Below are 23557 nucleotides of genomic sequence, written 5' to 3' on the forward strand. Positions count from 1 at the left end.
AAACACAATAGGCATGCAGTCGTCAAGTTTCCGACAGCGAGGGAAGTACTGTCTAAACTCTTTAGACCAATTTTTTCAATTTTCAGATCATACAGTTAGATGATCGAGATCTGGAAATTTTGTTCTAATAAAATTGCATTACATTTTTACAAGAACTAACAGCGAATCTTGATTAAGGATACTAAAGTACCGTAAGAATACTAAAATTAAGTAGTTCATTGCTATAGAATACGTGTACTATAATTACACGAGTTAATCGACTTTTACAAACCAATAAGTTGTACTTGATCAGTTAATTACCACATAATTATGAAGAATTCAACGAAACTACACATGTAAGAAACAAAACACACTTTCATTATTTTTTATTTATTTAAAAAATGACAAACAGAACTTTACATGTTGGGGTTACATAAACGACCTGCAAAAAGTAAATTACAACGTTTATCACCAATAAAATAAACGAAAGGGTGATCTGCCTTAAATTCTTCTAGATGACGTATCATAGGTCTACGCATTACCATTTTTATCATACCTGTGTATAAAAACAACAATTAGAACATATTTGTTACATTTGAAAAAAAAACAAAATTTTATACATTTTTGCGATTTCTAACACATTACAAAAACATATTTGCACAACATCTAATAAAGACACAACGTAACATTGCTGTCATGTACCTAAAAGTCCCTTTGCACGGAAAAGTAAAAAAAAATAGCTCAACGAAGTATTATGTAACTGACACATTGGAAACCAGTTGTTGCCAAGTTACAGAAGAACTAATTATCCTGGTGTAAACACTAATTATTGTGTATTAGAGTTTTATTTATTTTTGTGAAATGCCAAAGCTTAACAACGTTACTTTTTACCCAGATTCAAATAAAGCCGCTAGTCATCGATTAATTATTATTATTTATCATACATCATTTTGTTCGTTTGGAGCATTTTATTAGTATTTTCCTTGCAGTTTATCTAACATTTTCTTGAATACTGTTCGTTTGAATATAAGTATGTCAAACATGGGAGACATTTTAATAGTGTTTTATAGTTTTATAATACGCAAATTATTATTATCGACGATAAAAGTATGCAGTATAAATATGTGCGTTTCTTAACGAGTAAAAATATTGAAACATAAATACTGTTACGAAATAAACCCATACGCCGCCCCGGTACGACGCCTATGGGTCTGCTAGTATGTATGTGTTTCTTCTAGTATGTAGTATGACTCATCGGCCAGGCGGCGCGGCGTTCGCTAAAGGAAAGCCTGGAAGCCGATGTCGCGACGGGCCCAGAAAACCCTCGAAGCGCCATTCTGGATCCATCGAGAGAAACGTATAGGTTGAAATAGAGGCCACCGTCGGAGACGATTATTATTCGGCCAAGCCAGTCAGCAAGTCGAGTCGAGTGAACGAATGCATTCAAGTTGCACCGCATAGTTATTCTGTGCATAATCGCTGTAATAGTTAGTCGTGTAATACGAGTCAGTAAGAAATAAATTGTTGGGTTTTACCCACGCCGATTTTATTCACCGATCAACGTAACAAAACTTACCTATCTAACCTTTTAAATACCTCAAATCGAATTGTACTTACATATTTACAAATGGTAGCTGCGTCAACTCCTTCTTCGTTTACTTCTTTTTATTTTACAGCAGCTTTATATTTATGCACAACATCGTCACACAAATTAAAAAAAAAACATGAATTCTTCCCTTATGCTAATATTTTATGTATTATGTTCCTGTGTATGTACCTGACGTTCCCCCTTCTTTCTTTTCTGTTATTAAACATTCGGAAGGTTAACATTCTGCACATTAAAATCTTTTTTTATCTTTCTGATTTGCATTTTTTGTATTAACTTTATGTAGTAACGTATTAAGAATAAGTTGATGTAAGTGACTAAAAATCATGACAAAAAAAAATGTAAATATATGTATGTTACTAAATAATTAATTTTAAATGAATGGTTTTTTATAAATTACACGAATAAAACAATATATTAATGAGTCTACACTTTATTTTAAAAACTTAATTTTAAAAATTTAACAAAACCAGAGGATATAGAATAGAAGAAAAGCACACAATTTTTCAATAAACATTTCCAAGATTGGTTGCACAGTTCCGATTTGATAACTAGCATATTATGGCTTAGAAATACGTCCTTGGAAAAGAACAGTCTTAAAACCATGGCAATTGTGTACGACCTGAATTACGAATGGGTGATCTACTGTGACGGGAAAATACATATGGCCACTTCGAGAAAAAGATATACTAGCTGTTGAATAAAAAATCGTTGTCAACGCCCAGGTTCTCAATGGAATAGACAATGATTGTTACTAAAACTTCAGAGTGGGAACAAATGCGTGTTCACTCAAGATGGTTGTGTACTTTTGGTTAGTTACAAATTTATCAATTTCAAATTCTTTTTATTAAAGTCTTAACTAATTATACTGAAACTTTTGTAATCACTCTGTATGTTTTTAGATTCTAAAAATTATAGCCATATGACCACCTGGGTTGCATATTTATTGTTAAGCAAGGAATAAATAAGACATGCTTTGCTAACCCTTCCCAAGTTATCACGCAAGTTAAATTGGCGCATACCCCATACAGCTTTGTCCAGTCCTCAAAAGTTAGTTAAAAATTAACAAATTAGGCAGTTGTCCGAATAATAGTAAAACTCATGTATATTGTGCATAAATCAAATTAATTTTAAATAAAACACACACGAAAAATTAAAATTTATTAGTAATAAATGCTATTTAAAAATACTAACAAAATTCGGAAAGGTACTAGAAGGGTAAACCCAGTATAATATTATATTGTCAATACAGGACTATTGTAATGTACGAGGGCAATTTTGTATATTATCTACCTAGCTATGATAATGACATCACAAAAACAAATGGCTTGGGTATCAAATAACTGCTAGTGTACTAAGTACTTTGACGAAATTTGGTACGGATCCACAACATTGGGCATTGTTGGCAGTATTTTTTGTTTAGAAAAATGAGTGAACTTAACTTAGGAGCATCGCCCGGATATAAAGTTCCTCACTAAAGAGGGAAATGGTGCGAAAGTTATCCATGAAAAAATGACCCAAGTGTACGGTACTAACGGCTCATCTTGTTTTCAAGTAAAATATTGGTCGAAACAATTTCGATGGGGTCGTCACTCGATTCAGGATGACCTAAAGATCAGAAAGACCGGTTGAAGCAAGAAGTGAGGAAACCATAGGACCTGTAGAAGATTTGCTGTTGTCTGATCGACGAATGAAAACCCCAATGCTTGCTAAAGAAGCTGGAGTGTTTGAAAGTGTAATGTTCTAGACAATATACGAAAAATTGTACATGAAAAAAGTGTGTGCTCATTGGATGGTGTTCCACGACAATTCGAGTTTCCACAGGGCTCGCCATTATCGCAAACTGTGGCTTCGCAGAATTACCGCATCCCTTCTACAGCTCGGATTTAGCACTATGCTACTTCTTTTTGAAGTACATCAAAAAAATTACCTCAGGAGTCCCAAATTTGCCTCAGATGATGACCTGATAAGCGCAGTAGCGTCGGTTTTTGAAACGCAGACAAATATTTTTTTTTTTTTTTGAAATGAAACATCTGGAGAAACGCTGGTCTAATGTATCAGTATAGATTATTGTTAGGTATAGAAATAATTTTTTTTGAAGCTTTGTACGGTTTCCTTCATAGTTAGGTAGATAATATTAAAAATTGCCCTCGTAACTAAAAATATTGTTTCTGTAAATATAGTACCCCTTATTACGATTTTCCTTTCGGTTTTTGTAACATTGTCTGGTGTACTTTTCGTTTGCATATCAGTAGATCAAACACTCAAGAGATATAAAAGTTTTTGTACCGAGTTATTCAGCTAAATTACTACACTCAAAATAATAATTTCTTCTGACAACAAAGATATTGACCACCATAACAAATTTTGTATGTTAATATAGCCTCAACTAAAAAATTTGTTGTTTCAAAAGAGTTTTATTCTTAATAACAGTTGTGTTAGCGAAACAAAATTTGTGTGTTGCAGCAACAAATTTTCTGTTTCGTTTAACAACAAAATGTTTTATTCTATACAAAATTCTCAGTTTGTTGGACGAACAATGCAAAATGATGAACGTAAATAATGAGAAGATTGTTATCTGCAACGAAATCCCAGTTGTAATGGCATATATAGAGATATTTGTGGTAACAAATAAATGTTAATCCAGAACAAATTTCACTTTGTTATGACAGCCAAAGATTATTACTTAAAATTATTATTATTAAGGGGGAAATGAAACACTGTTTTGATGTTTAATAAGTATTATATTTTAAAGACAATTTACAAAAAACTTATATTACTAATGATCAAATAACTACACTAATACTTATGAAGTAATCAGGGAACATTTTGCATAACAATGCATTGTTTACCATTTGCCATGGTGCATAATGATACAAGAGGATTCTCAATCATATCAATATATGTAAAAAAAATAATATCTGTTGTGGGTTCAACTGCATAAGCAAATAGGTGATAATTAAAACACAAAGTTTCTAATTTTGTATAAATAAATCCAACTTCATTTGATTCATTTACAACAATAGCATTTAAAACTTCAAATTCAGGAAGAAGCTCTGCATAAAACCCTAGCAAAATAGCAGATGTAGGTTTTAACTTAATATTTCCATACGAAACCCACTTAGCTACAAAACAATGTGAAAACGAATTTGGAAGAATATCTAGATAATTTTGTAATAAAGTGGATGAGTGATATTCAAATGCTCCTACCAAATCTCTACTCTTGAAACCTTGGTTACTAATAAACCTATAACAAAGTTCTAACTGATGTTTAATAGATAATGTCTTTGTTATATTTCGTCGAGAACACGAAACAGTTGCAGCTGTTTTAAATGGTCGGTGCTTTGATTCACACCGAATTGAAGATATACAACCAAGTGAAAAAGTGTTTGATAAACCTGATTGTGTTCCATAATATAAGGTTCCAAAGTGTTTGGAGTTTCATTTGTAACATTAGTTGTTGTTACTAAATTGACTATTTCTCGTAAGACTATATAAGATTTCCAGACTTCATCAGGTTCTGGAACAAGATCTACTATGATAACACCAAAATAAGTTACAAAACATCGCATTTCACTAGCAGACATAGAAATTTTATTTTTAGTGTGAAAATCTTTGTGTAATTCTCTGTTCGTAACTTCATCACCAAAATTAAACATACGTAATCTCTCATTAAATGTTTCTAAAGTGAAGTACTTTGCGGGTAGTACAAAATATTTTAATATGTGTCTCATATCGTAATGACATACACCTTCAACTATGTCATGCATTATGTCAGTTATAATATAACAAGTGATATGATTATTTTATATCGATAATATTTCGAGTGAAACCGGGCTGCAGATTCAACGAGTGCGAAGCACGAGTTGAATGTGCTGCTTCGGTTTCACGAGCCATATCTTCGATTATTAATCATATCACGAGTTATATTCAACATGAGAATATAATGAATGAACACATTTTTTGATAACAGAATTGATTTCGTTGTTTTGAGCTTGCCCCCAACGTTGGGAAGCCATAATAGACAAAAAAAATTATGAAATTCTAAAATTTGTCAAATTTGACAGTTTTTAAATTTAGGTAGCAACAGACCACAATAAGGCAATAAAATTATTATCGCTGTGATAGACATGTAACTAAGGGCATGTACAAATTCTATTGGAAGAAATGGGGTCATGTGATGCATGAATTATATTCTCAACAGAATAATTTGTAGTAAAATTAAAATAGTTTAATTTGTTGAATATGCATCGTTCTTTAAGTCCCGTCAGCGACACGTCATTTTTCAAAATATCTCCTAGAATTAAAGTCAAAACCAAATATAGTTGTACAGTCCCCTCTGAATGTTCAACAGTTTATTCCCTCAGTCTCTAGAAATGCAAGTTCTTGAATTAATATTGTGAATATTGCTTCATTTCCAAAAAATTTTTTGTCATTGCTGTAAAACAAAAGTGCCAAAAAAATATTTTTCAACATCGATCTATATTTTGGAGGAAATACGGCAATATTAATATATACTGCACCTAGTTTAAGACGATCTCCGGTTTCAAAGTCATCAAAACACATAAACATGGGTAGCACTATTGACTCTTTATCAGAACTTGTTTTAAATTTTGAAAGAATATTTTTAAAGTGCACGGACTGGTAAATATTAGAGATGGTAGAAGTGTCGTTACTTAAAGAATCTATGTATAATATATCTTTTAGTAAATTCTTTTCTTGAAAAATAAGTTTAAATACGACTCGTAAAGGAACAAATTGAGCAGTTACATTTACATTTTTAAGTAGTATAGTATTATTGACTTTGCACCGTTCTTGACGTTCTCCTATAACATATTCCTGTGGTTTTATGTAATAATTACAATTTTCAAAAAATTTAAAGCGAAGATATTCTGACGCATACGGTTGAAATGCTTTAGTTAAATATTCAAACATCATGTCTGTGTCTCTGATTAATTGTTCGTTAACATTATATTTATTGAAAGTTTCGATTATAAAATTTTTCAAAAATATAATAAAACCGCTTGATACGTACTCTTTGATATTATCAACAATTTGTTGAATAACATTTCTTGGCAATAAAGGAGAATCATAAAATTTTGCAACTAGTGATAAAGTATGTCGATCCAGTAACTGCTTAAATTCTTCAAGTGTTGAATAATTATTATTATTCTTAGTAATTTTGCATTCATTTTGAACACAAGTTGGAGATTCCGTTGACCCAATTTGGTCAATAGTTGGTCCATCAGTTTGTACGTATGCGTTTAATTTTGCACCTGTTATTTTATGGCAGTTGGGCGAGCGATTTGGTGAAAAATGTTTTGATTTTAAATGATTTTTAAAAGATTTAAGATTAACAAAATCTCGACAGCAATCAGTTTCATTACATCTATGTACACTATTTGGGTCTAAATTATGAAAATACTTAAAATGTAACACAAGTGATGCCGTTGTCACAAAAAACTGAGTACAAAGAAAGCAGTTTGGCATTATGATTTAAAAACAACTCAAAGCAAAATTTATGAAGACAGATTGTCCATGAAACCAATAATACCGTCTACTGATGGAAGAGATTTATCCCACTTTGTTGACAATTCGTAGATGGTCTTCTGTAGTAACATCCAAATCTGCTCCGATTCGTGGGCATATGAAGCATGCAAGGCGTGTATCACTTTGAAACAAACATCAACGGCCTTTAATGGAGTTGGAACAGTATATAAAACGTCGTTCACAGCTACATAACACATTTCAATATGCTCTAGACTGTCTCCAACAATTATGGAAAGTGGTTGGAGAGTCAAACCAAAATTTTGTAGTTTTTCGCGTTTTCTTTCCAAGACTGGTTTTATTTCACCAGGAATCTGTGGAAGAAAAAAAATTATTCAAAAGATTAAACACAAATAGAACAAATAAGTTGTCAATCATTACTGGACTACCTTTTACTTTGCGGAAATTATATGTTTAGTATATATATTGATTGTCGTGTAGAAGAATATTTGAAACATTGTGTTATACATATATAGATAATATCTATACTTGCTGACAGTTTTTTAATTAGTACATTTGTTACGCGTTGTAGTTATAGTTTACATATCTCACTCTAAATTAACACACAGTTACACTTACCTTCAAATTTTGTTACAAGTTCTGGGAATCCCCATTCGTTTAACAAACTAGAAACTATCTCACACATGTTAAAGCTTACAGATTTTTCCACATTTACATCACTACACGGAAGGAAACGCACGTTGCAATAAGTGAAGTTCCGATTGTGCAATATTGCATTCTGGAAGTTTTTCACCTCTACCATCACGTGTTGTTACCATATTTGGTCATGTTCCTCGTGATTGGCTTAATGAAACCGGTGCCACCACATTTTGTTGGTCTAAAAAATATTGTTTCTTGCCGCAACTAAAAATTTTTTGTTACTTCACTGAAACGTCTTATTTCAAATTACCATAATAAAAATATGTTGGGGTAACCAATGGCTTTGTTGTGGATGAATAATCTGTTAGTTGTTTAAAGAAATATATTAACAAACTTTACTTCGTAGTACTAACAAATGAAATTACTTCTCGGTAATCATTGTATTTTTCTGGATAACCAAATATGCCCTCCAGGAACAAACCAGAATTCAACTAACAAAAAGTAGTTGAGGTCGCATTCACATTTTTCTGCGTGTAGTAATCTCGGTTAAAATGTTCTTTTGAACAACGAGTAAACCGATATGATTAATATTCGCAGTGATATCGCCTAATACAATTTTTAGAAAATTGGGCAGGAATTAATTTCGGGAATTACTCATGATTACAAAGGCCATCCATACCAGACAATGTTAGTACAATAACTAAAGGAAACCGATTATGCAAAAACGTTAAGATATTGCACTTTTGTTCGTCATCAGATTAATGACGATGAACATTTTTTTAAAAAAGTATTCTTCGGTGATGAAGCCAAATTTAGGGACAATGGAGGAATAAACTGGAATGCCAAAGGATAAAGTGTGTGGGAGACCCGATTTTATGTGTGAATGATCTGAAGGAAAATATTATAACAACCTGTCGATAGGTATGTCGATTGCATTTTTTCAATTATCACATCGTATACAGTTAGATAAATGTAGTGTAAATACATACAAACACTTGACTATTATACATATTATATCCTAGTCTGTTTGAAACAACAAGAAAAAATGGTAAAAATACACTATGAAAGAAATAGAATAAACGACTGGTATCAATTCTTTCAAGTTTAAATTAATTTGTGTTATTATTGTGCACCACAGTAAAATAGGAGTATTTTTTTATTTACTTTAAATTTCGAATAAATTTTACGTCAAACTAAAAATATGTTTGAATATTTTATAACATTCATTATGTAAGGCAAACTGAAAGAATTGTAATATGTACAAGCGAAGATTAGGTTATTACCGTTTCATTCTTTTATTGAAGAAATTGACACCCATCGGTTGTACAACTCATGTATCAATCAATAGATGGAAATTTTATTATAATAGTATTGCATTACATTTTTACAAGAACTAACAGTGTACCTTGATTAAGGATACTAAAGGGTACTTTATTTAATTTTAGTGTCCTTATAGTAATAAGTAGTTCGTTACTATAGAGAATGTGTATCATAATTACACCAGTTAATCGGCTTTTCCAACAAAGAAATTGTACTTAATTAACATATATGAAGAATTCAATAAAACTACACACGTAAAAAACAAAATCCATTTTCATTACTTTTTATTTATTTAAAAAACGGCAAAAACTTTACAAACTTATTACATGTTGGGGTTACATAGACGGCCTACAAAAAGTAAATTACAAAGTTTATTACAAATAAAATAAACGAAAGGGTGATCTGCCTTAAATTCTTCCAGATGAGGTATAATAAGTTTACGCTTTACCTTTTTTATCATACCTGTGTATAAAAAACAACAATTAGAACTTATTTGTTGTTACATTTGCAAAAAAAAAAACACAAAATTTTTATGCTCTAAAATATATATATATTACAGAAATATATTTACACAACATCTAACTAAGATTAATATTGCTAAAAGTCTCTTTGCAACGAAAGATCAAAAAACATAGCTCAATGAAATATTATGTAACTATATTAATTAACACATTGGAAAATGTTAACCAGTAGTTTCCAAGTTTCAGAAGAACTAATTACAGTTGCGTAAATACTATCTACTTGTGTATTAGATTTTTATTTACTTTTGAGTGTTAATGCTTAAAAACTTTACTTTTTGCCGAGGTTCTAAATAAGGACCGTTAGTCATCGATTAATTATTATTATTATTTATCATACATCATTTTGTTCGTTTGGAGCATTTCATTACTATTTTCCTTGCAGATTAGCTAACATTGTCTTGAATATTCACACTCAGGAGACATTTTCAAAGTGTTTTATATTTTTATGATATTCTAATTATTATTATCGACGATAAAAGTATTCGGTACGAACACGTGCGTTTCTTATCGAATGAAAATATCAAAACAATAATACTTATTGACTTACCTAACTGATCTTTTAAAAAATGCCTCAAATTGCAGTAGCTGCGTCAACTCCTTCATTTACTTCTTTTTATATTTGCAACAGCTTTATTTTTATGTGCAACATCGGTAACACAAATTTGCTCAAAAAAATCAATAAATAAATTCCTGCCTTATGCTAATATATATTTTATGTATTATGTTCCTGTATACCTGATGTTCCTCCGTTTGTTTTTCTTTTTTTTTTCCGTAGGGAACGTTAACATTCTGGACATTTTTAATTTTTCTAATTCAGTTTTAAAAGACCAATATATGTTGCATTATGATGCTTTTTCATAAATTACACGAATAAAACAGTACAATGCCACTACACTTTATTTTAAAAATTTAACAAAACAAGAGGATATACAATAGAAGAATAGAACACAATTGTTCAATAAAAATTACCAAGATTGGTTGCACAGTTCCGATTTGATAACTAGCGCATTACGGTTTAGAAATACGTCCTTGGAAAAGAACAGTCTTAAAACCATGGCAATTGTGTACGATCTGAACTACGAATGGATGATCTACTGTGACGGGAAAATACATATGGCCACTTCGAGAAAAATATATAGCAGCTGTTGAACAAAAAATCGCTGTCAATTTACTATCAAATTAGACCCCCAGTTTCCCAATGGAATAAATAATGCTTGTAACTAAAACTTCAGAGTGGGTACAAAAGTGTGTTCACTCAAGATGGTTGTGTACTTTTGGTTAGTTACCAATTTATCAATTTCAAATTCTTTTTATTAAAGTCTTAACTAATTATAATGAAACTTTTGTAATCATTCTGTATGTTATTAGTTCCTAAAAATTATAGCTATATGACCACCTCGACTACTTATTTATTGTTAAGCAAGGAATAAGTAAAACATGCTTTGCTAACGCTTTCCAAGTTATCATGCAAGTTAAATTAGTCCATACTCCTCACAGCTTTGTCCAGTCCTCAAAAGTTAGTTAAAACTTAACAAACCAAGCAATTGTCCGAATAATACTAAAATTCATGTATATTGTGCATAAATCAAAGTAATTTTAAATAAAACACATTTGAAAAATTAAAATTTATTAGTAATAAATACTGTTTAGAAATACTAACAAAATTCGGAATAGGTACTAGAAGGGTAAAAGTTAAAGAATTAACTGAACTTTATCATTTTTCCAAGAAATAAAATATTTCCTGTCTCTGCTGATGTTTCCATCAATGCGTACATAAATGGATGATCAATAGTAAAGAATAACTCTGAATCCCTTGAACAATATACCATTTCCATCAAACCTGTATAGAAAATTTTTTTCTTAATGAACTCACCACTCTGCTGAATCTGGTCCATAAAGTTCTAATTGTAGTCAAAATTTTTGTTAGAATTGAAAACTTCCTATGAACATAGGAAGGTGCAAGTTTGTGGACACTCGTCTAACAGATGCAAATCAATAAATTTGTGTACAAGCTTTGTGATCCCTTCTGACAATATTTTATCAACAACTATTGGTTTTTATTGTGAAGCAACAACTGATTCACAAAAATGAGGATTAGTTCCACTTATTATCTAATATTTAAAGGAAATTGTACACAACTTTATTGAGTCAAAAACGAGTACAAATTTATTTTACGTGATCATGGTAGTGACTCAGGATAAAAAACACTACAAGCGGGGATTAGATAGACGCCCAGCGAAAAGATGATTCGTTTTCTTTTCCGTCAAAATGTAAATGAATGGATGATCTGCTATAAATGTTGATGTTCGAGGATTGCGTACAAGCCCTCTCGCCTTTATAACCATACCTACAGCAAATAGTGAAGAGAGTCTAATTAGTTGTAATCAAGAAGATCGTACAATTAATAACAATAATGACACTAAATACTTTGAAATTATCACATCATAACATGAAAAATAAAGGCTTTTTAAAAGAGGAATCGTTGTTATTAATATATACATTACTTAAGTTTATGATGCAATAATATTTTGCTACGAGAGTAGTTTTAGTTTTAAACAACACAAACAAATGCAAGAACAAGGGAAACTAGCTGATATAATACAAAATATTTTTTTAAGAGAAGAAAAGATGAAAATTTTAATTTAATTTAGTTACGTACCTACTTCCAACATGGCATAGCCAAGTAGATAATTTTATTCCACTGGTGTATGATGTTAAATTTACTCAGTTATGCAACATTTTTGTATAAAAAGAAACTTTATTTACAAAAAAATAGAACTGCGCCAAAATCAAGATACACACACTTATTTTTTATGACAGATAGTTGAATTAAATACCCGTGAAATATGGTAATTTGCTAACAGGACATCCAAATCTTATTATAATTAGAATTAGGACTGAAGAAGCGTTAGACAAAAAGATGATTATTTTGTTCTCAGAGCGAAAATAAATAAATGCCTTCACATAAAACAGTAGTCTTAGTTGAAAAAGAATATTCATTGAAACTTTCAAATGACGATTGATGAACAAAACTGTATTATTTTTAATATTACTCAAATTTTAAGAACGCTACAAACAAAAAAAATGGATATCGAGTTACAGGCAGAAATAACTTCAACGAATTAATAAAATATGTGCATAAGTTAATATTTATATACAAAAAGTACTATACGATCAAGAAAAAAGTCGTCTGCAGCATTCTTTCAAATTTAATGTACAAAAATTACGTTGGCAACACTAACTAGTGAACAATTGTCAAAGAAAGTGCATTGCCTTTAAAAATAAATTTCCTAGCCTACTAAATGACTTCTTTTTCGACCGTAATAACTTCAACAAAATAATAGTACAATTAATGTCGCCACTTTATTGAGTCGAAAACAGGTATAGACTTATTTTACATGACAATGGTTTCGATTTATGTAAGAAAAATCACTACAGATTGGCCTTAGAAAGACGCCCAGCAAAAAGATGATTTGTTTTCTTTTCGGTGAGAATGTAAATGAACGGATGATCTGCTATAAATGCTGGTGTTGGACGAGTTACTAAACTGCATTTCATCATCATAATCATACCTGCAGCAAAAATTGAATAAAATCGAATTAATTTTAAACAAGATAATAGTACCAACAATAGTAGAACAACAATGAAGCTAAATATTTTAGTATTATCATTATCACATCATAACATCAAAAAAAGAGGTTTTTTTAAGAGAAAACTTCGGTTTATGATGCAGTAATAATTGCTAAAAGCGTAGTTTCAATTTTAAACATCACAAACCACCGCAAGGACATGTAATTACATGGGAAATTAGCTGGCACAATGCAAAATATTGAATTAACAAACAAGGATGATATCCAATATTTTCAGTCTCATCGTTTTTGCAATGTAACTTTTTTACTAAAACGATTCTAATAAAAAGATTGGTTAATGTAAAAGTGGTGTAGATGCTACTCAGTCACTGCACTATGTCGACGTGTGTATTTACGGCAATGGATTTTTTTTTTATACAGCTCGGCTAGCGCCTCGGAAGTAACAACGGTTTTGTCTGCCTTATAAATTCGATTAAATAAGACAAAGAAACGAATGATTCGCTATAAATTCGATTCAGACTAAAAATTGATACTGAAAGAGTAAATCAAATTAAAGAAAGTGTTCCGTTCTACATACATGTATTTCTAATAAAAAAAGTATATCTGTGAGTATAAATTATATTTTATTCAATATAGAAAACGGGAAACGGAACATACTTTTGCAATACATTTATTAAAATGTATATGCTTTAAAAGCATTAAATTTATGTAACATTACACATGCTTTGTGTAAAAAGTTCAATGCTTTTATTCACATGACAATAAAAGGAAGCTTTATACAATTTCGGAAAACAAGACGCCTCTCAGCTACAAGCAATTCTAAAACGATGAAAATTTAAATTTAATATACACTAAGCTGCAAAAAAAAACCCACCCTAAAATATTTCGCAAAACCTCTTGGAAATTATTAATTTAACTGGTGATTGTTATTTTATTAAAGAATCATTCACTGTTGACACAGGATGTACAAATCAGCTGAAAAAATAAATACAGAATGAAATTTAAGCTGAGAAATTAATCGAAGCAATGAGAAATTTCAGGGTGTCCGGTTTTTTTGTCGGTTAGTGTAGTTATCTACTTCCATTACTGTGTAACAAAATATATAATTTTATTGTGACATTATGATATTCAATTTACTTCTTAAAACGACAATTTAAAAAAAAGGGCACATTTACAGCGTTATATTTTGTGATAGATAGATATGTATTATAAAATATGGCGATAAGAGATACAAATCTAATTATGATTACTATTAGCGAAAATTAAAAAAATGATCATTCATTGTTAGGATTGAAGAGGCGTCCGTCAAAAAGGTGATTAGTTTTTTTCTCGGACAGAAAATAAATAAATGGGTGATCTGCTTTAAACTGCCTTGAGGGAGGAGGTAAACTACAGAGCATAACCATCATACCTGTGCAAAAAAAAGTAATATTAGTTGTAGAAAAGTATTTGGGGGAATTTTAAAACAAATAAAAATACAAAACCTATTTGATTTTTGATAATTTTTGATATTAAAAAAATAAATAAATAAATAAACTATCGAAAGTTGTTCCAAAAGTCATGTACGCCATTGTGGCTATGTATGCTTAACTTTACTAAAACTGTAATTGCGAATAATCCAATGTTGTGAGCACAACCAATTTAAAAAGAAAATAAGTATACACTGAGGTCTAAATTATATTTTGTAAATATATGAATATTTTAAAATAAGGATACACATACAGCATTACATTTTGTTGCACGTTGCTAAACGGGGGATACAAAAAATTCTAAAACTCATCATTCGCTGCTGGGATTAACCAGACGTCCAGCAAAAAAGCTGTTCCTTTTTTGCTCGGAAAGAAAGTAAATAAACGGATAATCTACTTTAAATTCCCCTGGATCGTCAGCGCAAAGAAAATCAAAGATCTCACCTGTGCATAACAAACTAGAATAAGTGGCAAAGAAAATACTGTGAACCATTGAAATGCTGACAAACTACTGGACTAGTCTACATCTGGCTTCTAGGATAAATTATAAAGGTCGAATTTGAAAAACTTGACAGGAAAATCAGAGAAAAAGCATAAGTACAATATTAATGTCTTATCAAAATAAAAAAAGTTATTTGGTCTTATCATGTACCTATTAGATTTACTTGTAAATATTTAATTTTTTTGCAGTAACCTCTCCACGTCTCATAAAAAATACGGAGAGACTTAAACCACAAATTAAGGACCACATCATAAATGTATAAATTTCAGGCAAGATTTACTTAGATAACAATATTATGAGATGACATTTTTGGTCGGGATGATGACATTTTTGATTACAGTTTTACTATCAAGTTTAAAATTTTCATCACTGTCTCAGTTTCGGAGATTAACTGTCGAATAAAATTGTTAACAGCGACAGACAACACAGAAACACACACAATAATATTATAGTTTATTTGAGGACTGTTTTGCAAAAAGAATTAATAATGTTAAGTAAATTTGATCGAACTCAATTTATAATAAAACTAAAATGAAAGTATTAATATTTATTTATAAGACACATACTTCAGAAATACTAACAAAATACAGAATACTAGAAAGATATGAAATATATAAATTGAATGAATTAGTTACAGCTTATAATTTTTCCAAAGAACAAAACATTTCTTGTATCTGCTGATTTTTGCATAATTGCATAGATAAATGAATGGTCAACAGTAAAGAATAATTCTGGATACATTTCGAACGAACATTGTGCTACGGCCATGAAACCTGTATAGAAATAAATGTTGTTAACGAATTGAATAAATCTGTACTAACTGGTACAATTCAGTTAACTAATTATTAACACTTACTATGAAGAAATTTTGTAATTTTTAAAATAAACGAAAATTGTAAATACTCCAGAATCCAGATCAATCAAAAAAGACAAAACAACACACACCACCGAATCTGGCTAATTAAATTTTATGTGCATAGCTGAAATTTTGGTGAAAACTGACAATTTCCTACAAAAATTCATTAACTATTAAAGAAAAATTACTATTAATACTCCAAAATAACAACACCGCTACATTTTGTTATGGATAGGGATAAGTATACATAAAATATGTTGATGCCATGATAAGAAATCCAAATCTAGTTTTATGATTAGCGAAAATTTAAACATTTTTCATTCACTGTTGGGAGTGAAGAAGCGTCCGGCAAAAAGATGATTATTTTTTTTCTCGGAAAGAAAATAAATAAACGGATGATCTGCTTTAAACAGCCGTGGGGGACTAGGTAAACTACAAGCGTCCAATACCATACCTGGGTAGAGAAAAGTAGTTTTAGTTGCAGAGAAACTTTAAGACGAATAGAGATAATTTAATTATAACCTGTATAATATATTACTCGAAATTTAAGAAAACAACAAATAAAAACATTTATATAAATTTTTAAGCAGAAATAAATTCGGCAACTGATATAATGTGTTTTCTTAAGTGTTAAAAAAGATTAGTTGGTGACTCATTTTTGATTTTATTATATCACTTAATCTAAAAAAAAAAATGTCGTTTAGTTAGAATTAATGCAATTAATAAAAAAATTGTGTTGCAAAACTACACTAGCACAGCTGTTCGTTTTTGGAGTTATTGGAAATTGTTTGCGAAATTCTTCATCAAGTTAGATAGTAAACATTCACTGTTTTCTTGCTTCACTCCATTTCGGTAATAATTTTTGATAATACATATAGTATGTCCGCTTTCAAGCATTTTTTTAAATACACTGACAATAAAAATGTCATACTGGCAGGTAACTTTAACAGAAATTCACAATACTGCCGCCACCACTTTTTTTTTAATTCATTCCATGGCTGACTAGATGACGTTTTTTTTTCGACATTGTGATACTCTATTGGTCGTATCATTCCAGCTAAAAGACAAATCTTTTTTTTGTCGAAAATCCAATAAATAAAAGGATGATCTGCTTCAAATTGTTCTGGAGGAGGTGATAACGTAAATCGCATGCAGAACATCATACGTGTGCACAAAAAGCTTACAATTAGTGGCAAAGAAAATGCTGTGAGACACTGAAATCAACTAAGTATTTTCGTAATAAAAACCACTGGACTGAAAAGAAAACAAAGCAGTAGAACCTGAATTCGAAAATTAGAACCTGTACCCCGGCCTATTAATTAAAACAGTTTTTATTATTACATAAATTTATAAATTACCAAAATAAAGGCACGCCATTACACTTCATTGCAGGTAGGTTTTCAAATCATATATATTACCTCAGGCAAAATAAAATCAGAAAAAGAAATTTATACCATTCATTCATAACGTATGTCGTAGACGTTCATCTACGTCTTCCATTATTGTATACATATATTTGAAATAACCAGATAGATTTAGCTATTTCATTTCATAGTCGCTCACGATACCAGATTTATTTATTTGAGTTTTTCAGTTGAAAAAGTCATCAAGTTGGCGTTGTTTTTTTGGTAAAAAAAAACCGTAACGAAAAACGCATCTCTTTTATTAATCCATACAGTTCTAATTGATATTTCTGCGTTATCAGCTGTCATCGATTAAATTTTAGATTTAATATGTTAACAAAAAATCAATTTGAACTTGATGATTTTTTCAACTGAACACCCGATATAGTTCTGAACAATAAAATTGAAAACACCTTTATTATAAACAATTTACATAATTATAAATGTTCCACAAAAAGTATGGAGTTATTGCCAAATATAGTAACAAGAAATTATGATGACTGAAAGCTTATTATTCATTTTTGGGATTAAAGAGACGTCCAGCAAAAATATGACTACTGCTTTTATCAAAGAGAAAATATATAAACGGATGATCTATTCTGAACTCCTCTGGGGAAGGAGGCATAGAAAAACCCACAAACTTCATATCTGCCACAAAAAAAAAAAGAATTAGTTGTAGATTTGTATACAGTGGACGTTTAAAATGAATTCAAGTATTTTAGACCCTATCTCAACAATTTTCTACTGTTGGATAGAGTACACAAGTGATAAAATTATATATCAAAATAACAGTTTTTTTCTTCAAACAAAAAATTATATCATTTTGTAACTCAACAAATGACCTTAAAGTTTGGCATTGCAGCCGGTGCAGTAAAAGACTTTTTCTGCCGCTACAGGCTTCAGAAAAAGTGAAACCATACGAACAGAGTCCACATACAAGTTAATTCATTCATTTTTAAAAACTAAAATTCCAATTTTTTAAATTCCCTATAGACTCGCCACAAAAAGTTTCACTTTTGCTCCTGTGATTAATTAAGTAATTTTTGGGTACTATGCTATTGCAACTAGTGGTACGTGTTTAAAATTTAAAGTTGATGGTTGTTCTTACAAAACTGATTCAAGGCCTAATACTGCCTAATACTGCCTTCATATACTTTCATAAAGTAGTGAACCGAAGAGAAACTAAAATATTATTAATTATAATTTGAGATTCAGGTATCATGTAAATAAAAATAAATGGGTGATTCGCGACGAATTCGACAGGTTTAGTTAAAACACAATTCAACATCATTACTTCAGGAAAATAAATTTTGAAATTAATAAAATAGAAAATTGAAAAAAAATATACGAGTTAAGTACGTAGTTTGAATTAAAATTTGTAGCCAATTTAAATTCTTTGGCATAAAATTGTTTTACCTATAACGTTAGCAGAATTTACAGGGAGCCTTAAAGCTGAAATAAAAAAATTGTTTGAAGTAATTTTCCACTTGCCTGAAGCACACTGAATTAAACAAATCCAGTTTCTTTGATGAATTTAAAAAAAATAATGAATACTTTCGTCTAATTCATGACGTTTTTATGTAAATTGAAAAATAGTACTGTGCTCCTAAAACTTTGGGACGATAATTTTTATTTTAATCAATACACGTAGTAGACGCATTCAATATTTTTTAAACACCCTGTATAAACAAATGTAAAAAATATGGGTGCATTGACAAGCATCAAGTGAAGAAACATAATATTTTGCACGTTTGGGTCAATTTGGAGAAAATAAATAGATAAACAGACGGAAACGGAAAACTCAGTTTTTCATATGTGAAATTAGTCATTCGTCAAGTGGAAAAATTTAAAATTAACTGTTATTTTTTAGTTTAACAACTTAATTAAACAGGCACAAATTATTATTCGAAATCTTCCCCAAAAAATCAAAATAGCTATTATTTTTACAAATGTGGACAGTTGAAAGAGTAAATTTCTTTATTTTTTCAATTTTTAAAAACCAATTAAACCGCTTTAAATTATATTTAAAAATCCTGTGGGGTTAAAATCATAATTTCTGGTATTCACACATCCCTTATTTACTTACAAAACATAGACCACATGTAAAAAATTTTCTACTACTATATAAATGTAAATATTTCAAAATAATTCAACATTTTGTTATAGGTATCCACAAAATACGGTAACGTGAATTCAAGCAATTTAAAAATTCTAAAATGTATCACTGCTTGCTAGGATTAACGAGGCGTCCAGCAAAAATGCAATTCTCTTTTTTGTCGAAAAGCAAATAAATAAAAGGATGATCTGCTTCAAATTGTTCTAAAGGAGGAGATAGTGTAAAGCACATGAAGAACATCATACCTGTGCACAAAAAACTAGAATTAGAAAAAAAAAAACGAAGTAGTAAAGCGCGAATTTGAAATTGGAACCTGAACCCCGGCTAAGTAAATTAAATTATGTTTTCTTATTATATAAATTTATAAATGTCTCAGAAGAAGAGCACATTGATACACTATATAACAGGTATACACAAACACGATAGTGTGAAAATAGAAAATGCAAAAAACGGAAATTAACCATTCGCTGCTAGGATTGCTGAGGCGTTCAGCTATATTTTAAAAGTCATCAAATTGGCGATGCTTTCTTGGTAGAAAAAAAGTGGCGAAAAACGTATCTGGCGTCGTGTATAAACTTGATAACTTTTTCAATTGAAATGCGATATACCTATCCCTGGACAATAAATCAATGTAAAATTAAATTGCAAGCATCTTTATTCTTAAATAATTATAAATTTTCAACAAAAAAGGTAGAGTTATCGCAAAATATGGTAACAAGTAATGCTGATCTGTTGATGAGTGATGACTGACAGATTATTATTCATTATTGGGATTAAAGACACGTCCAGCAAAAAGATGACTACTGCTTTTGTCAGAGAGAAAATATATAAACGGATGATCTGCTCTGAACTCCTCTGGGGGAGGAGGCATAGAAAATCCCACACCTACCATACCTGTTCACAAAAAAGAAAGAATTAATTGCAGATTTGTATAAAGTGAAATTTAAAATGAATTCAAATATTTTAGACCCTATGCCAATAATTTTCAACTGTTGAAGAGAGTGCATAAGTGATAAAATTTCTTTTTAAATTAAAATACTTAAATCTGCTTCTAAACATCAAAATAACAGTTTTTTCACAGATGTGCAAGGTGAGAGTGGTACAAAAAACACTTTAAAATTAAAAATTGGTGGTTGTTCTTACAAAATTGAATCAAAGCAATGTTAGTCACACACATTTTCATCAAGTAGTGAAGTAGAAGAGAAAATAAAACATTATTAATTATAAATTGAAATTCGGCCAGTAAAGATAAGTGAGTACTTTTCTTGTCAGAAATCATGTAAAATAAATAGGTGATTCGCGACGAATTTATTTAATTAATAAACTTTGTTGACTGGTTAATAAATAGATAAAATTTGATTAGACGGATGACAGACGGAAACAGGAGTTTTTCATGTATGAATTTAGCCATTTGTGGTAAAATTTAAAATTGACGATCATTTTTTAGTTTAACGGTATTTTATTAAACAGACAGAAATTATCGAAACCTTTCCCTAAAAATAGCTATTACTTTTACAGATGTGGACGGTAAGTGTAAATTTCTTCTTTTTTTTAACCGGATCAGTTAAACCGCTCTAAATTAAATTTAAAAATCCTGTGGGGTTAAAACGATAATTTGTGGGTGTTATTCAGACATCCTTTATTTACTTACAAAACATTATTTACACACGCGACGTTCTAATTGTAACTTGAAGTGGAAAAATTATTTCTTTAAAATATAGTTAATAATTTTTCTTATGAAGTAGATTTAAGAGAGTGTTAAGCACAAATATATTCATAAAGCTCCGAAAAGAAGCGAAACTGAAACATTAGATATGATTTGAAATTCGACCAATAAAGAGGCGACTATTTTTCTTGACAGAAATCATATAAATAAATGGGTGGTTCGCTACAAATTCTTTAACAAATTCAACAAAATTATGATGCCACTTCATGAACAAACCTGAGAACAAAACAAAATATACGTATCACATGTTAGAATTAACGTGCAAACTTAAAGTTCTCATTCTAGGTATTACAAACTTTTGGGGCAAATTGTAGTCCTCAACCCATGAAGGTAAAATGATAGGAGGGGCAGACCTCATTGAAAACGAAAGAATAAAATAAAAAAAAAAAATAAACATAACAGCATGCCAGTAAGAAACGAAAGGACATTCCTTTAGATAGTAATTTTTACGGTCTAGGCCGGAAACAGGGTGTTTCTGGACGATTTACGCTACTTGGAAACCAGTATTTAAAGAAAAAATATTCAAAGTTCATTATAAACATGGTTTAATACTAACGACTAAACTATTCAATATGTCTTGATGGTACTGTGCAGACATTTATTTAAAATGAAAACACACTTCCTCTTAAAAATAAACATGCAAACATACTTCAACTGATGTAAAAAGCTGTAATAGTATAAATATATCATTAAAACTTAAAAAAATTAATTGAGAATGGCTTTGCAAAAAAAATATCTAAAGGATCCAGTAAATTTGTTCATCAAGTTTATTTAAAATAAAACTAGGAAGAAAATATCAATATATTTATTTCTAAGGCACATATGTATTTCAGAAATGCTAACAAAATACAGAATACTAGAAAGGTATGAAGTACTTATATGAAGATGTTACTGAAATAATAATTAGAGTTTTATCATTTTTCCAAAGAACAAAATATTTCTTGTATCTCCCGATTTTTGCATTAGTGCATAGATAAATGGGTGGTCAACAGTAAAGAATAATACTGGATACATTACGAACGAACACGCTACTGCCATGAAACCTGTACAAAAATAATTTTTGTTAATGGACTGAATCAAGCTATAGCAAATGGTACAATTCAGTTATTAACACTTATTTAGCAAGAAATTTTGTAATATTTAAACTAAACAGAAATTCTCAATGTCAATCAAAAAACATAGAACACATGTCCCCGAACGTGATCAGTTAGTTTTAGTTACAATAGAAATTTTGTTGGAAATTAAACACTTCCTAACCTATTAAAATCATTTCTTTAAAATACACACAATACAATAACTACTTTAGATTAATTTTGTAATTGATGTACTTAATATTCTACTTGTTCTATTATGTCATGGCCTCTAATACAACAGATTTGTTTGACTTTTCTAATACAGTGTTCAATAAATTTGCATACAAGTCTTGTAACCGACTTAACGACATTTTATTAACGTGAAGCTGATGGTTATTACGTAAAAAAAAATTGCTCAACAAGATGTGTGATTTACACGATATAAAGGAACCTGTACACAATTTTATTGAGTTAAAAGTGGCTACATATTTATTTTACATAACCATCGTACCGATTTAAATTGTGAAAACCATTACAAGCTGGGGTTAGAAAGACGCCCAGCGAAAAGATGATTCGTTTTTTTTTCGGCCAGAATGTAAATGAAGGGATGATCAGCTATAAATTCTGGTGGTGGGCGAGTAATTAAACTGCATCTCATCATCATAATCATACCTGCAGCAGAAATTGAAAGGAATCTATGTAATTAGTTTTAAACAAAAAAATAGCACACAATAGTAGAACAGCAATGTAGCTAAATATTTTAAAAATATTAATACATCATAACAAGAAAAAAAATAGATAAGGAAGCATAGTTGTTAGAGTTTCAGTTTTAAACATAACAAACGGCAGCTAGAAAGCGATAAAAAATGAAAATCAGGCCTGCAGTCAAGTGTAGTTGTAGAAAACTACTTGGTGAAACAGTAAAACGAGTTAAAGTAATTTAATTACAAAATACAAAGGACAATAGGTCGTTTAAGTTTTAATTGGAAAAAAACTTAAAACGAATCGAGGCAATTTAATCAGTATCTATATTACACGGATTTTAAGAAAAGAGTAAAAAAACATTTTTTCCTTCCCGAACGGCTTATAACGAATAATTTGGTCGAATAAATGTTATTGAAATTTTATAAAATAACATTGTGTAATATTTTACAATTTAACATTGGTTCGAGATTTTGGAAACTTTATCCCCATCCTCCCCCAAAATTGATGACGTCGTCCCTACACTTTGTCTAATACATCCCATCTA

The 23557-nt window shown here is 30.1% G+C and overlaps 1 protein-coding gene across 12 annotated transcripts in view; it reads right to left on the reverse strand.

The window, feature by feature from the left end:
• Window positions 1–23557, reverse strand: part of LOC135122661 (leukocyte elastase inhibitor-like) — a 59255-nt gene that overhangs the window by 12109 nt on the left and 23589 nt on the right. Inside the window, exon 4 of one of the 12 annotated variants that reach the window (XM_064046992.1) lies at window positions 354–535. The exons of 1 other annotated variant lie outside the window; for it this stretch is intronic. In XM_064046992.1, the coding sequence (XP_063903062.1) occupies window positions 396–535 (140 nt within the window). In that variant the 3' untranslated portion in view covers window positions 354–395. Of the gene's footprint in view, window positions 1–353; window positions 536–2004; window positions 2279–9323; window positions 9515–10452; window positions 10716–11183; window positions 11921–12922; window positions 13146–13963; window positions 14575–15668; window positions 15908–16219; window positions 16445–20146; window positions 20404–22025; window positions 22981–23557 lie in introns of those variants that run through there. 10 more of the 12 variants (XM_064047003.1, XM_064046993.1, XM_064047002.1 and 7 more) reach the window with 10 other exon arrangements.

Source organism: Zophobas morio, unplaced genomic scaffold (genome assembly GCF_036711695.1).
Source record: "Zophobas morio isolate AGI-343-1 ecotype UQ-CSIRO unplaced genomic scaffold, CSIRO_AGI_Zmor_V1 ptg000005l, whole genome shotgun sequence".
Classification (NCBI taxonomy): Eukaryota; Metazoa; Arthropoda; class Insecta; order Coleoptera; family Tenebrionidae; genus Zophobas; species Zophobas morio.